The 14,081-nt window shown below is 44.3% G+C and overlaps 1 protein-coding gene across 2 annotated transcripts; it reads right to left on the reverse strand.

Annotated features, from left to right (window-relative positions):
• Positions 1-1,410: 1,410 nt before the first annotated feature.
• Positions 1,411-14,069, reverse strand: LOC139804100 (interleukin-9 receptor-like). 2 transcript variants are annotated; one of them, XM_071760927.1, is made up of 10 exons: positions 13,485-14,069; positions 10,618-10,732; positions 8,812-8,906; positions 8,337-8,445; positions 5,596-5,789; positions 4,786-4,922; positions 4,283-4,457; positions 3,946-4,060; positions 3,336-3,420; positions 1,411-2,839 (listed from the first exon to the last, which is right to left on the reverse strand). In XM_071760927.1, the coding sequence occupies exons 3-10, from the start codon at positions 8,888-8,890 to the stop codon at positions 2,291-2,293; spliced, it is 1,443 nt and encodes a 480-aa protein (XP_071617028.1). In that variant the 5' UTR covers positions 8,891-8,906; positions 10,618-10,732; positions 13,485-14,069; the 3' UTR covers positions 1,411-2,290. The 2 variants fall into 2 exon arrangements, with proteins under 2 accessions (XP_071617028.1, XP_071617029.1); XM_071760928.1 differs by lacking the exon at positions 13,485-14,069 and having other exon boundaries at positions 10,618-12,156.
• Between the last annotated feature and the right edge of the window lie 12 nt (positions 14,070-14,081).

Below are 14,081 nucleotides of genomic sequence, written 5' to 3' on the forward strand. Positions count from 1 at the left end.
CTCGGCGCGTGCGGGTTCGCTGGGGGCGGCGGGGCGGGCGGGAGCTGTGGGGGCGGTGCCGGTGCCGGTGCCGGTGCCGGTGCCGGTGCCGGTGCCGGTGCCGGTGCCGGTGCCGGTGCCGGTGCCGTGTGTCCCTGCCGTGTGTCCCTGCCGTGTGTCACCGTACCACTGACAGCAACAAATCGGCCCCTCTGAGAAACACACGGGGTTCTGAGCCCGCTGGCCCCGACAGGCGTTATCGGGCGCTCCCCGGCACCGGGTCGCTGCGCGTTCCCCTAAGGGAGGGAGGTACAGGCCTGACCCAGAGCTGAGCGCGGGGCCGGGGTGAGGCAGGGCTGGGGTGTTTGTGCACGGCACTGTAGCAAGCAATGTGAATGTGTCCGGGGCTTTGTTTAAATACCACTTCACTCTTCCTGACTCTATACCCAAAGCCTCGGCTTCTCTCTGCCCGGTTCTTCCCAGCTGATCGACACCTTCTGAGCGCATCACGCCCAGAAGTCTCCAGCAGTCCATACAAGGAGAGCAGCAGTCCACGGGGAGAGGCAAACAAACCCCCCCTGCATTTTCTTTCCCTTCCTAGCACAAAAAGAACATCCCCTATTTTCCAAATATTCTCCCCAGAATATAAACACGTGTCGTTGAATATTTGCAGCAGTTTGTGCTTTAGAACTGACAGTTTAGATCTCTGTACTTGATCAGCACCTCAGTGTCTTGAGAATTGTGCCTCTAGTAGGAACAGATCTGAAGATCAGATTAAATTACTGAAGATTAAACAGAATATTTCTAGATTTTGGTGTTTTTACTGGCTAGATGGGCGAACATGTGGGTGGCTCTGAGGAAGAGCACACACTGCTGAGGCTTGCTGGGACACTCAAGGGGCTTCACTTGCCTGGAAAGGCCTCTGGTGATAAAGACTTCTGCAGCACAGGATTTGTGATTTTTGTTTTGTGTGGGTGTGGCAATGCCTTTACTGCTTAGAAACACTCAGTCTGATCTTCTCATTCCTCTTGAAATGAGCATGCAAATGACTAAAGAGAATGCCTGATGGAGATACAGCTTCTGTCACTCGCTACTGGGAACACCAGTACTCCACCAGCAATACAGGTGGGCACTAGCAGAACTATACTGGTGCTCACATGCTGGACACCATATCATAGCTCACTGTGCTCATTGTCCTTAGCTCCATGAGCTGTAAAGTACAGCTTCACTCAGGAGTTTTCTTACCCCCTTTTCTGTTGGTGCAGCAGCAGTGGCTTTAGTGCTTTGGTCTCCAAACCAGCATTCAGGTCTTCCCTTTCCTACTTCTATGATGTTGTCAAACAACTTTTACTAAGGATTCATAGAGTCAGATGTTTTCTAAACTAAAGTTCTTTCTAAGGTTCTCTGACACTAAATTCTGAAAAACTGAAGTTTGCACTAATTCCTCTGATTTATTTACTTCTGAATAATCACAAAGTGTTAGTTCTTGCTGTTCACCTTTTTCTGTTAGATCAGCCCAGGCGCTTAAACTTGACAAAAAATTTGTGCCAAAATCAAAGTAGTACATGGGGCTTAGTTACTGCAAAATAAAAGGTACAGCCGTTCAGTATATTAAAAAACAAGGCCCACTGCCTTTAAATAGTGTTATTATAAATGCTGATTAAATCAGACACCACTTGAAGTCCTCATTATCATATTAAGACACAAAATTACCCTCTTTAGCAAAAAATTTTCATGCTTTTATGAAGAATTGTACACAGTTTTAAAATTATGGTTAGTTTAAATTATGGTTCTTCACACTGCAAATGTTGTTGCCTCTCAGTCTAGCAGGTGCTAATGTTCAGGATAGAGTAAAGGTTGAGTTAACCTGATTTGCAGTGAGGAAAGAACTATCTACTGAGAGCAGTGCAGAGCTGTTGTCTCACAAGGAAATTTGGAAAGCATCATCTTGCAGGGCAGGGAGAGGTACACAATTCCACTAGTTCCTCCTAAGGAAAAAATAGCAGGTCTGATGCTGCTTCCTTAGATTAAGGGGTTGATGGACTTCTGCTGCTGTGAGGAGGTTAATTTAGGGAAGGGCATGGTTGCCTGTCTCCTGAAACAGCAGATGGAGTCAGGCCTTGTCATGCCTGTGGGCTAGTATTTGCTAGCCAGAGGAGTTGGATACAATTTTCTTTTGAAGTACAAAAATTGAAGATTTACCTAGAAATGGTACATTTGTAATTTTCTGCACAGTCACCATTTAAGCCACTTGGGAAGACAGTGTTTGAAGATGAGAGGACAAGACAAAGATCTTTGCAGGCAGTATTCCTCAGGGAAGGTCACTCTGATCATTCTGATGTTTAACGAGACTGAAGTTGGAGAGCATCAGTAGTTCAGCAGGAATCAAACCTCCCACGGTATCATTGTCATACAAGGTACAGTAGTCACTGCTGCTGAAGGACAAATTTGCTATCTCCAAAGATTCCTGAAGCATAAGGAAGTCATCCTTTCCATGCTGTGGGTCAGAGGGATAACTCCTTCCCATGCCAGGGCTCTCAAGATTGGCTTTAATTATTTCAGATATTTTCTGGCCAACTGTATCATCAGCATGGCTTTGTGCAAACAACAGTCCCAATCTTATTTCTACCTCTTCTGGTCTTAAATACCTGCTGGGGACATCCTGCTGGCTCAAACCTGGCGCAAATACAAAGTTTTCTTCTGCACCAACCAGATTTGTGCTTTCTATAGGTTTCAAGGAGATCTGGGAAATCAGTTCTTGGGTGTTTATATCAAAAACTCCATCTGCAGTCACTTGGTTTGAGTTGCTAGCCTCTTCTCTTCTGAGTTGGGTACAAGCCATATTAGGTCCAACCCAGTCCTAATGAAAGGATCAGTAAGTTCAGGACATTTGGCTTAGAGTTGGAATTTGCAAAATAACAGTTCTTGCTATGTGGCTTTGGCACAATAATCCCAATGTCTAGTGCAAATCTACTGGGCAAAAGGGTAGAGAGCCTAGCTGCTGTTTTCACTGGATTTTACAACAAATTTTCAATAATCTACCTCCAGAATATACTACAAGCTGCTTGTGTTGCCTTGGCTTTGCCAAGGCAGGGTACACCCTTCACATTCAGCATGGAAAGGGAGTGATGATTGGAAGGGTTTACGTTTCTAAGGAGAGGGAATCTGGATGCTAGCATTGGTGGTGTTGCTCGTATGTGGAGGCAGGAAACTGAGAAACTATAAGCTCCCAGGAAAACTTAAACCGTGCCAGTAACTCTATTCAGGAGCAGAAATGATTAATCCCAGAAAAAAAAAAAAAAATTCTCCCCTCATGAACTGAGGGTCATAAGAAAGAAATTAGACTTATTTCTTACCTTAAAATTCCCATTGTGAAAATTGTAGAGTGGCTGAAAGAAAGCAGCTGGTGTGGGAATGTTAAAGCAGGAGAGCCTTTTTGCCCTGAAGTGAGAAAACAACACTTAAATTAAAAAAAGGCAATATTTCTGTATTCTGTCTCAATGACACATGGATTAAACGAACACCCCACACTTAGGTTAGGAAGACTGCACAAGAGGTCCATTTCACATGGTTTCTGACATCTCATGCAATTGCTTTTCTGCTTCCTGTGCATTCATTTAATGTTTCTTCCCTGAAGCAGCCTTAAAAGTTCCTGAGGACAGTTTCATGCCACACAGTCAATACTAGTCTATTACTCATTATAAGCATGGAGCTGTTTATGCATTTGTTTAGCATCTTACTGCTAAACAAATTTCTCCGGAACTGAGAGTTCTAGATGTGTTCCTTTTATCCTTCACACCTTCATGGATTGGTGTGTACTTTCACTTTTAATTTAAAATTAATAAATTTCCACTGGCTTGAATTTGTCAAATGAGATTTTGAAAATTATTGTGTCTGTGCAGCAGAAACAGAAAGCAAAAGGGATATAAAGATCAAGGGGAACTTAAATAAAAACCTTTAACGTACCTTGAGGAAATCTTGCAGTTCCAAAATATATACAGTAGAGCCCCAAAAATCAGAGGAATAAACAAAAACTGCATAGTCCTGTTATTTATCATGTTTTCAGATAGTTTTGGTTCACCTAGGAAAAGAATCAGCACAAAAATAATTGATAAAAATTCTGGAAGTCAGGATAGAAACCAAGAAATGCAAATGAAACAGGCTGCTAAAGACCTCAAGGAAAGCAATATGGCTATGAAAACTTGAAGAAAGCTATTTCTAATTTGAAAAGCTTCATGTTACAAGGTATCTTCCTTTTTTTAAAGGTAAAATTGAATTCTAGTAAAAACAACATTCTGTATACCTTCTCTTTGAAACACTGTTGTCTGGCTCCACTCACTCCACTGGCTACGGTACGAATCCTCATCCTCAGAAACTTTGCAGCGAACTCGTGCAATGTAAGCAATGCCTCTGCGAAGCTCTGTAGCTTCAATTTCTATCTGTGGCAGTGAACTGGGCACTGTCTTGTTCAATGCAGCCTGCAAAGAATTACAAAGGTTTTCTGTTAACAAGGCTGGGCAAAGAGATGGTCCTTTAAATACTTTTTTTTTTTCATCCCACTTTTCAAATCGTCTTTTCTTGGATGCAAGAAGAGGGTCTGCATGATAATGGATGACTACTGAACAGAGGGCTCAGGGGAAGACGTATTGATCTTCAGTACTGATGTTTTATACAAAATCTTTCAGCTTTGATGTGGGATCAGAAGGACAGCTTAAACCAGTCAGCTGCCAGAAGTCCCTGAGCTGAGTGGCAAGGCCATTGCACCCAGAGAGCAAGGCAGTGTCAGTGTGTGCCTCATCCAGTTACCTCCCAGGACATGCTGTACTCCTTATACTGCAACTCATATTGAAGAATTTCAGTGAGGTACCAAGGTACACTCCACCATATCTGACACTTGCTGGCAGTGACGTTGCTCTGGATGTTCAAAGGTGGGTCAAGTTTTACTGCAAATAGAGAGATAGGTTTTTTTCACAGTATTTGAGACGTGAACACTACAGAGAGATGTGTGGCTAAAGTCTTGGGAGATAAAGATGGGTCTACAGAGTGATACTAGGACCAGCATTAGACCAAATTAGCTTACAGGGCAGATCAGAACTGACATAAATTAATGATAATTAAATAGCCCCTGGGGGTAGTCCTGCAAGTGAAGAACCACTCTCGATGTCACATTCTGTCCTTCTAGCATACCACTAATGTATACAAGCTCTGAGATTTTCAATACTAGAGCAGTTATCTGAAGTACCAGGCCATGGGACATTGAAGCAGATCCATGACTTTGATTTCTCATTACTTCATTACTTAGGAAAACAAAACAAAACAAAACACACACGAAAAACCCTCAACTATATATCAATCCATGGCACAAGAAAATGCAAATGAGAAGTTTACTTGAAGGCTCTCCAGAGCCAGAACTTTCTGAAGTCCTGGAAAAATCATAATGGAAACACACTGGGACTGCATTCTTACTGATGAAGCCCATGTAGTGCATTTGTGGGTGATGGGTGCCCTGGCTTGTTTCCATTATTCTCACTTGCTGTCTTTGAAACACCCTTTCTTGCAGTGTGTGTCAGACTTCCCCCCCACAGTGGGCCTCAGCCCACCCTGATCCGTACTTACTGTGGTTGCGGGGATTGTACTCTGGAAAGGTAATGTATGTGTAATTACATCCAAAGAAGTTGCCTTGGAGAGAGACTCTGTAACCATCAGCTTCCAAGATCTGGCTGGCTAAATGGATTGTGCAGTGGTACTGATTCTGCATTCCCTCTCTGGCATTCAGATTGCAGCTGGCGTTGTGGCCCTTTGACCAGAGGCTAGAAGAATAAAAGGGCTGAAAGTTTCTTTTTAAGTCATATGATTGGGTGCTTTTCAGTTTATAAAAGACATGCGGCAGCTTAGCATAGCACTACATTCTGGAAAAACACGGACCTTTTTAGTGCAGACAGAAGAGAAAGAAATGCAAAAGCAGGACTGAAGAGGGAGGAAGGAGAGGCCTTCATAACCTCACTTCTCAGAGCACCAAATCTTCCAGCAGCTGCAAGCTCCAACCTCCAAGCTCATCCAGTCCAACCTTTGACAAACACCATAATCTAACTACTAAACCACGTCCTCAAGGACCAGGTCCAAATGCCTTTTAAATGCCTCCAGAGATGGTGAATCTGTCACTGTCCTGGGCCATTCCAATGCCTGACAACCCTCTCATGGAAAAAACATTTCCTAATATCCATCCTAAACCTCCCCTGGCACAGCTTCCATCCATTCCCTCTGGTCCTATCACAGTTCACTCAGGAGCAGAGGCTGTTTCCCTCCTTGCTCCAAACTCCCTTGAGGTAGGTGAAGAGAGCAATAAGGTCTCCTCTCACCTCCTCTTCTCCAGACCAAACACCCCCAGCTCCTCACAGGACTTGTGTCCCAGGCCCTTCCCAAGCTTTGTTGCCCTTCTCTGGACACACTCCAGCACCTCTCTGTCCCTCGTCTAGTGAGGTGCCCAGACTGAACACAGAACTCAAGATGCAGCCTCCCCAGAGCTGAGTACAGAGGGATGATCACCTCCCTGTTCCTGCTTGCCACTGAGTTCCTAATAAAAGCCAGGATGCCCTTGGCTTTCTTGGCCACCTGCACACACTGCTGAATCAATATATTGACTGTCAACCAATATCCCCCGGTCCCTTTCCAACTCAGAGCTCTCTCACCACACTTCTCCAAGTCTGTAGCTCCCCATGGGGTTGCTATGACCCAGGTGCGAGACCTGGCACTTGGCCTTGTTAACCTCATACAATGAGATCTAGCAGTGAGCTTTTCCTAGTTGGCACAATCACCAGCTCTGTTAGGAAGTTGTGTTCCACACACTTCAAGAATCTCCAGAACTGCTTCCTGTCTGCAGTATTATATTACCGGCAGACATCTGATAAGTTAAAGTCTCCCACAAGAACAAGGGGAAGCGAATCTGAAGCCATCCCAGCTGTTTACAGAATACTTCATCAACCTTATCACCCTGGTTGGGTTGTCTATAACAGACCCCTACCATGATATCTGCCTTATTTGTGTTCCCCCTGATCCTTACCCATAAGCATTCAACCCCATCAAGACCATCATTAACCTGCTCAAGTCAGTTGAGATCTTCCACAGCATACAGGGCCTCACCCCCTCCCCTCCTTCCATGCCCATCCCTTCTGAAGAGCCTGTAGCCATTACAGCACTCCAGTCATGGGATGCATCCCACCAGGTTTCTGTAACGGGAATTATATCATAGATTTCTTGCTGGACAATAGTTTCAAGCTTTTCCTGCTTATTGCCAATGCTGCATGCATTACCATAAATGCATTTCAGTTGCTCTACCAGTATTGACAGGAAAACATGTCTAAGGTTGGTTTGTTGTTTGGTGGGGTTTTTTTCACTATTCACAAGCTTCAGCACAGCATAACAGGATGACAGAAAACATAATCTTGGGGAGTAAGCTCCAAAGAACAGTCCTCTATTATTAAATTATCTGATGTAGCAATTGATTAGTGATTTCTTTAATGTTGCATGTGACCCCACAATAAAGTAGGATACCACAGCTTATGAGCTTGGCATTTTTTCGTAGATTTAAAAACCAGTATCATTAAGAGTTAGACCATTTTTTACTTAACATTAGCAGAATATATGAGGCTAGAATACATCACAGTGGCTTACCCTCATATAATAGTTCAGCAGTTATTGGTAGTCAAAACAACATTATTACATAATCTACACACATTAATCTCAAATTAACATGTCACAATGCTTATTAACCTATCACCTAGCAAACTACTCACCTGATTTCTTCTGTTAGAGGAAAAACTATTTACATAATATTCTAAAACTGTCATTAAAACTTATAACTCATCAGACTTTCAAAATCCTTTGGTATACATATAGTTCACATACATATATATATATATATGAACTAATTTAGATTGAACCACATGGGTTTAGTTCTATGCAACAAACTGAGAAGCAATTAGAAATTAATTAGCAATCTTCGTGGGCTCTGATGGTCCTTAGGCCATGGGGAGCAGAGGCTGGGATGGGCAGGGTCTGCAATCAGGGCCCTGCCCAAGGGGACACTGGATGGGCAGATGGACTGCCCTGAGCTGGCAGGACATCATGGAGCTGTTTGTGCTGGAACCCCCAAGGCCACGGACCCACAGAAGAGTGCAAAGGGAGCAGCTTCTGCAGCAGCCCCGGTCTGGGGTGCTGGGGCAGCAGAGGTGGCTGTGCCACAGGTCTCCTGCTGTGGGGAGAGCACAGCCTGAGGCTGCCCCATCTGCTCCCTGGCACTGTCCTGCCCATGCCGGGGCTGGGGCTGACACTGGCAGCTCTGGCTTTGCAGCTCTTACTTGGTGAAATGCAGGTGGAAAGGTCCATCGCCCACGGGCTCCTCTGTTGCCCACGTGCAGCTGACAGTAGTCACGTAGTTATTGAGACAGCTCAGGCTGCCAGGGAATTCTGCAGAGGAAGGAGACCAGAGCTGCATTCATGTGACACCTGCTGAGGCCTGGCTCGGTACATCAGACTCATTAGTTTCTAGTGCTTCCTCTACTGGCACCTCATCTATCCTCCCTCATGAGGTTCTCCCCCTCTTGCAGCACACTTCTCTGTGTGAGATAAGATGTCAGGGCAGGGACCTGGGGCAGTGGCTGTGGTTTTTTCTGCTGCCCAGCAGTTCCCCAGCCAGCTGTACCAGCTCCTGGGGCCTGGGAAAGGGCAGCCACAAAATCTTCTGTTATGTACTTTAGGGGGTCTGTGAACCAAAAAGGAGCACATGTATGTGCCTCTCTTCCCACAGTGGATCTACTCCAGACCTTCTCTTACCTCTCCCTCTTCCTTCACCAAAGAGCAGCACAGCAATAACACACAGCTGGAGGCCCAGCTGCCATACATGTCCTCCCATGCCAGACAGTATCTATCTAAAAACAGAACAATTGTTAGAGGTAGTTTTGCCAGTATTTGTACCAGCAGGTTGAAGCTTTAGGTGTGTGGTCAGACTCCATCTGACAGGGCAGCAACTCAGATGTAGAGTTTCTTCTACAGGAACTGTTCTCCTCATGGCAGTAATCTAAAGCATCGGCTCCCTGAAAGGAAGCCTTTAATCCCTGACATTTGATCATGAGCAGGAAGGTGTTCCATCTTTCCTTCTTCCTGCATTTTTTGGCATTGTTTATGACCAAGAGCATCTTTCCAGTCCCAGATCTCACAAAACTAGGCAGCAGCCTTGATCCACATATCATTCTTTCCTGTAAATATGCCCGCTTATGGTGTCCCTTTTCTGCATCAAATAGTAAAATAGTTACAGTATTTCAGAAACTGATCAAGAGAAAAGTAATCTTTCTCATCTCCATTTCACCATTTCTGGTTTGTTTTGGGGTTTTTTTCGTAAATATCCTGTTTGCTGCAGGACTTCTTCAGAGTGGGGGTTGTCAAAAGGAAGTGTTACCATTAACTGATTTTAGCTGAGCGAGGCTGGGAGGCACAAAGTCTTTCCTACTTATCATTCTAATCAGGGTTGCATTTGATCCCTGTGATAAATACAGTAAAACTTACTAATTATGAGAGAGATAGAGTTGCATTAAGTGGTAATACTTGTGCTTACAAGAACTTGTTCAGGCACACAAACATAGGTCACGATAACTAAACCAGGGCAGAATATTTCCAGGCAATTGCTACTAATTTGATAAACTGTAGGCTATAAATCTTGGTTAGGTATCTTAAAAAATAAATAAATAAAATAAATTTTAAAATCTATGTTGTTGGCATGCCCTATGCCCAGTGCTAGCATCAAGGACACTGTTAGAGCAGCTAGAGGACTGGAAGACAAATCAATTTCCTAGCCAGTCTGCTTGATGGTTTCTGTTGTTCTAACACAGTTTCTGCAACATTGCTGAGTTGGTTCTGTAACAAAAATTAATCATACATTATCCACCTCCCAAATATCTAGGCTTGACAGAAGCATGTGCAGTGTGCATAGTGGAATCACATGAGCAGTATGCAAACTGATGGAGAATAAGGAAGATGTAGTAAGATTTCCTCATCTGTGCAGATTATCAGAGAGAACCCCATATAGCAAGTCTTTTTATCCCTTCTTTTTTTGAGGAACATTTTTCCACAATGTGATGGTCACAAATAGATACGTTCTTTTAGATTTGACAGAACTGGATCCCAGAGGCTGAAAACAAGCTGCTACAAAGGATGAATACTGCAATAAAGTAATAGTCATACACACATCTATTATATACATATACATTAAAAAAGCATGTTTTTTCTGTGAAGTCCTAAACACTGAGGGCTATTTTGGCTGCATTCATTTGTCTGTTTCAGTCAGAGACGAGTACTTGAAAATCATTTGTTCAAGATAGTACTTCTTTCTAGCACAGAACTTCTTCAGTACTTCTTTCTGTATCAGAATAAAGGCAATACTGTGGTTAGGTGCTCAAGAATTTAACAGAACAAAAGCACAAAGACCCTTCTTGTGGTTTTATTGTTCCAGGTTCCTAGTACTAAAACCAATATAGAATTCCACATTTAGGTAAAGAAATTCTTTCTCAGTATCTTAGCTCACTAAATATACCCTACCACGATTTACCAGAACGCATAGCTCAGAAATATGTTAAACTGTCTTACCAGCTCAAGGGAATGTTCACTTTTCACACTGGTTCTGTGCCTTGATAGTTTAGGCTGTGTGGTTTGATGAGCAGTCAGTAGCAGCAGTGGCATAATAAAGCAGATCTTACTGTACCTGATTTTAAAGATAATCTTAAGAACCAATGAAAAAGTGCTCAGATTATCGGATTGAGCTAAAAAGTTGCTGCATCTTCAATTACTCATTACTAATGGAGAAACTGAGGGACATCTGTTAAAGGGTTAACATTTAAAAGGCCAAGTAATGTTCTGAATATAAAAGTACCTTTTTGCAACATTTATATAAAAAAGCCAGAAGAACAGCTGTCTAAGTGACCTCAAGCCATTTGCTAGCCTTGTACGAATGTGAGGCAAGACTGCTTCCATCCAAGGCCTCTTCCCAACTGAGGTCAGGTGCCTGAGGTGTCCCTAAGCTCCCCTGTCCTGTACCGTTCCACAGCCTATCCCACTGTGCTCAAAGGGGCAACTCCGGAAGCAAAGGCAACAAGCATTGCAGTGCTTCCATGTCCAAATCCTGGACTGTATAAGGAACAGATCTTCCACACCCAGATGCAATGCTGCAGTGGTAGTGTTACAGTCAGGGTCCACAAAGTGAGTCATGCACATGGGTCTAGTACCAGGAAAAGGAAAGAGAGAAGCAGACAAAGCACAGACTGAACAACAGTCTACTACCAGTGTAAGCTTTAGGGTCCAAGAGACAGGAAGATGGAGGTCATGCAGAAATGGAGACAAACATTTTCAGACTGAGTTATGGTGCTCCTCCCAACACCTGTTTTGGACCTTCCCTACAAACTAAGAATCCTTTAAAGCCCCAGGGTTTACCATTTAAATGCATATTACACTTTTCATAGTCACAACAGTCCTGAACAGAAAGCCCCTAAAACACAAGAAGCATTCAGACAAATAATACATGCTGCCTCACAACTGTCCAGATGCCTGCAGTACTCCTGCTGCAGCAGAAAACATCCCATCTCCTGCAGGTAAAAGTTGCATCCATGTTGTATCCCTGCACCTTCTCAGCACAGTGCTGCAGTTCACCACAGAGCCACTACAGCTGTATTGGGACAGGCTCTGATCATCAGCAGGGAGTCTGAGCTGCCTTGATCCTCTGCTGCCTTGGGGAGGGCACGCAGGGCTGGGAGGGAGGATAAGCACACTAGGATAATGCCTCCCACAGCTTCCTACAGAAGATCATAAGAAAAAAGGAAAACAAAGATGGAAGGAAGAAAAAATATCTGAGTGCTTGGAGCAGTGCTCAGGAAGACTGAGCTAGGAGAATATTAAGGTAGTAAGAACATGGGCGAAGTTAAGCCCTGTAGGTTCAAAATCAGCATAGGAGGGACCGTGGCTGATCTGAACAGTCAAACAAGGGATGTAGATGCATAAAAAAATTATCCGAGGACTCATTTGTGAAAGAAATGGCTTCTCCTCATTACAGTGCTTCCTCTTATTTAGGGGGCTGTAGAGCTGGCCGAAGTCTTGGGTAAAAGAAATGGGGGAGAGGGACAAGAATGTATTGGTATCACAGCAAAACCAGATTATAACTGGTTTTGGAAACTGGAAACATATAATTCACTACAAAGGTTCTACCACTATAAGATCTTCTGGAGCCAAGCAGCTCCAGAAGTTGAGCTGGTAGCACTTTGCCTACATAAAATGCAGGTCTCCACATTCTACATAGAATCATATAATTTTCAGCATTGGAGGGGACCTATAAGATCATCTAGTTCCAACCCCCCTGCCATGGGCAGGGACACCTCCCACCAGATCAGGTTGCTCAGAGCCCTGTCCAGCCTGGCCTTCCAAACTCCCAGGGATGGGGCTTCTCTGGGCAACCTGTTCCTGTGTCTCACCACCTTTATGGTGAAGAACTTCTTCCTAACTTCCAATCTAAGTTTCCCCTTCTCCACTTTGAATCCATTCCCCCATGTCCTATCCCTACCTGACATCTGAAAAAGTCCCTCCCCAGCTTTCTTGTAGCCCCTTCAGATACTGGAAGGCCATAATGAGGTCTCCTCAGAGCCTTCTCCAGACTGAACAACCCCAACTCTCTCAGTGTCTTCCCAGCAGAGGTGCTCCAGCCTCCAGATCATCCTCGTGTCCCTTCTCTGGACGTGCTCCAGCACCTCCATGTCCCTCCTGTACAAGGGGCTCCAGAACTGGATGCAGGACTCCAGGTGGGGTCTCACAAGAACAGAGTGGAGGGGCAGAATCCCCTCCCTCGACCTGCTGGCCCTGCTTCTCTTGATGCAGCCAAGGATCTGGGTGGCTTTCTGGGCTGCAAGTGTACACTGGCTGCTCATGTTGAACTTCTCATCCACCAGCACCCCCAAGTCCTTCTCCCCAGGGCTGCATCTCAAGCCAGTCACTGCCCAGCCTGGATCATTGCTTGGGATTGTCTGAACTCAGATGTAGGACCTTGCACTTGGTCTTGCTGAACTTCATGAGGCCCAGTTCTCCAGCCTGTCCAGGTCCCCCTGGATGGCATCCCTTCCCTTCAGCATGTCAGCCACACCACACAGCTTGGGGTCAGCAGTGACCTTGCTGACAGTGCACTCAGTGCCACCATCCATATCACCAACAGGGATGTTAAACAAGACCGGTCCCAACACTGATCCCTGAGGGACTTGTCACTGGCCTCCACCTGTTGGCAGCCATTGGTGTGGCCATTAAGCCAGTCCTACATCAGTATTACAGTAACTCTGAAATCCAACTACCTCAACAAACAGAGATAGGGAGATGTCAGAGGGAAATGGAGTTATCGTTACAGTGGAAACAGCAGTTTCATGGTTGGCTTTATTTTCCAGCAGAAATTGCTCAAATTTGTGCTCAGACTTTGTGCTACTGACCTGTTAACTGCAGCAGACCAGGTCCCAGGTGGAAGATAGAGTTGCAGGCACATCCATGGAGGACCACATTTCTGAAATTTCAATATAATCCTAAAAGCTGCTCAATGTTCCAGTTAATGTACTTGGAAAATACTGGGAGAGATGCTGGTTCAGTAGAAAGCCTTGGTAGCAAGAGTTAGTCTGGAATTGTACATGTTCTGAAGACTTTCATTTGCTTTCATTGCATTTCCTCCACCTGGAAAGGCAAAGCCTTTCTGAAACCTCAGTTGTGTTTTGTATTGTGGACACATCATTCTGTGATAACTATATGAGAACTGGTTTTGATCATACCTCATGGACAGGACCTGGACCCTCTGTAATTAACTAACATTAAAAGTTGGGTTTAGACAGCCAAGAATATTAGCAGGAAAAGTAACACTACCTGTGTTGTTTGGAAAGGGTAGGGAATTTAACATAACAAACATGCTTGCCATGGGTTATGGTTCTAAGATTACAATTACATGCAAACTCTCAAGTCATGTGAAAATACCAGGAAAAAGCATTTAAAGTTTTTCACTCTCTGTAAGCTTACTGAAAAAAAAAAAAAAAAAAAAAAAA

Source organism: Heliangelus exortis, chromosome 17 (genome assembly GCF_036169615.1).
Source record: "Heliangelus exortis chromosome 17, bHelExo1.hap1, whole genome shotgun sequence".
Taxonomy (NCBI): domain Eukaryota; kingdom Metazoa; phylum Chordata; class Aves; order Apodiformes; family Trochilidae; genus Heliangelus; species Heliangelus exortis.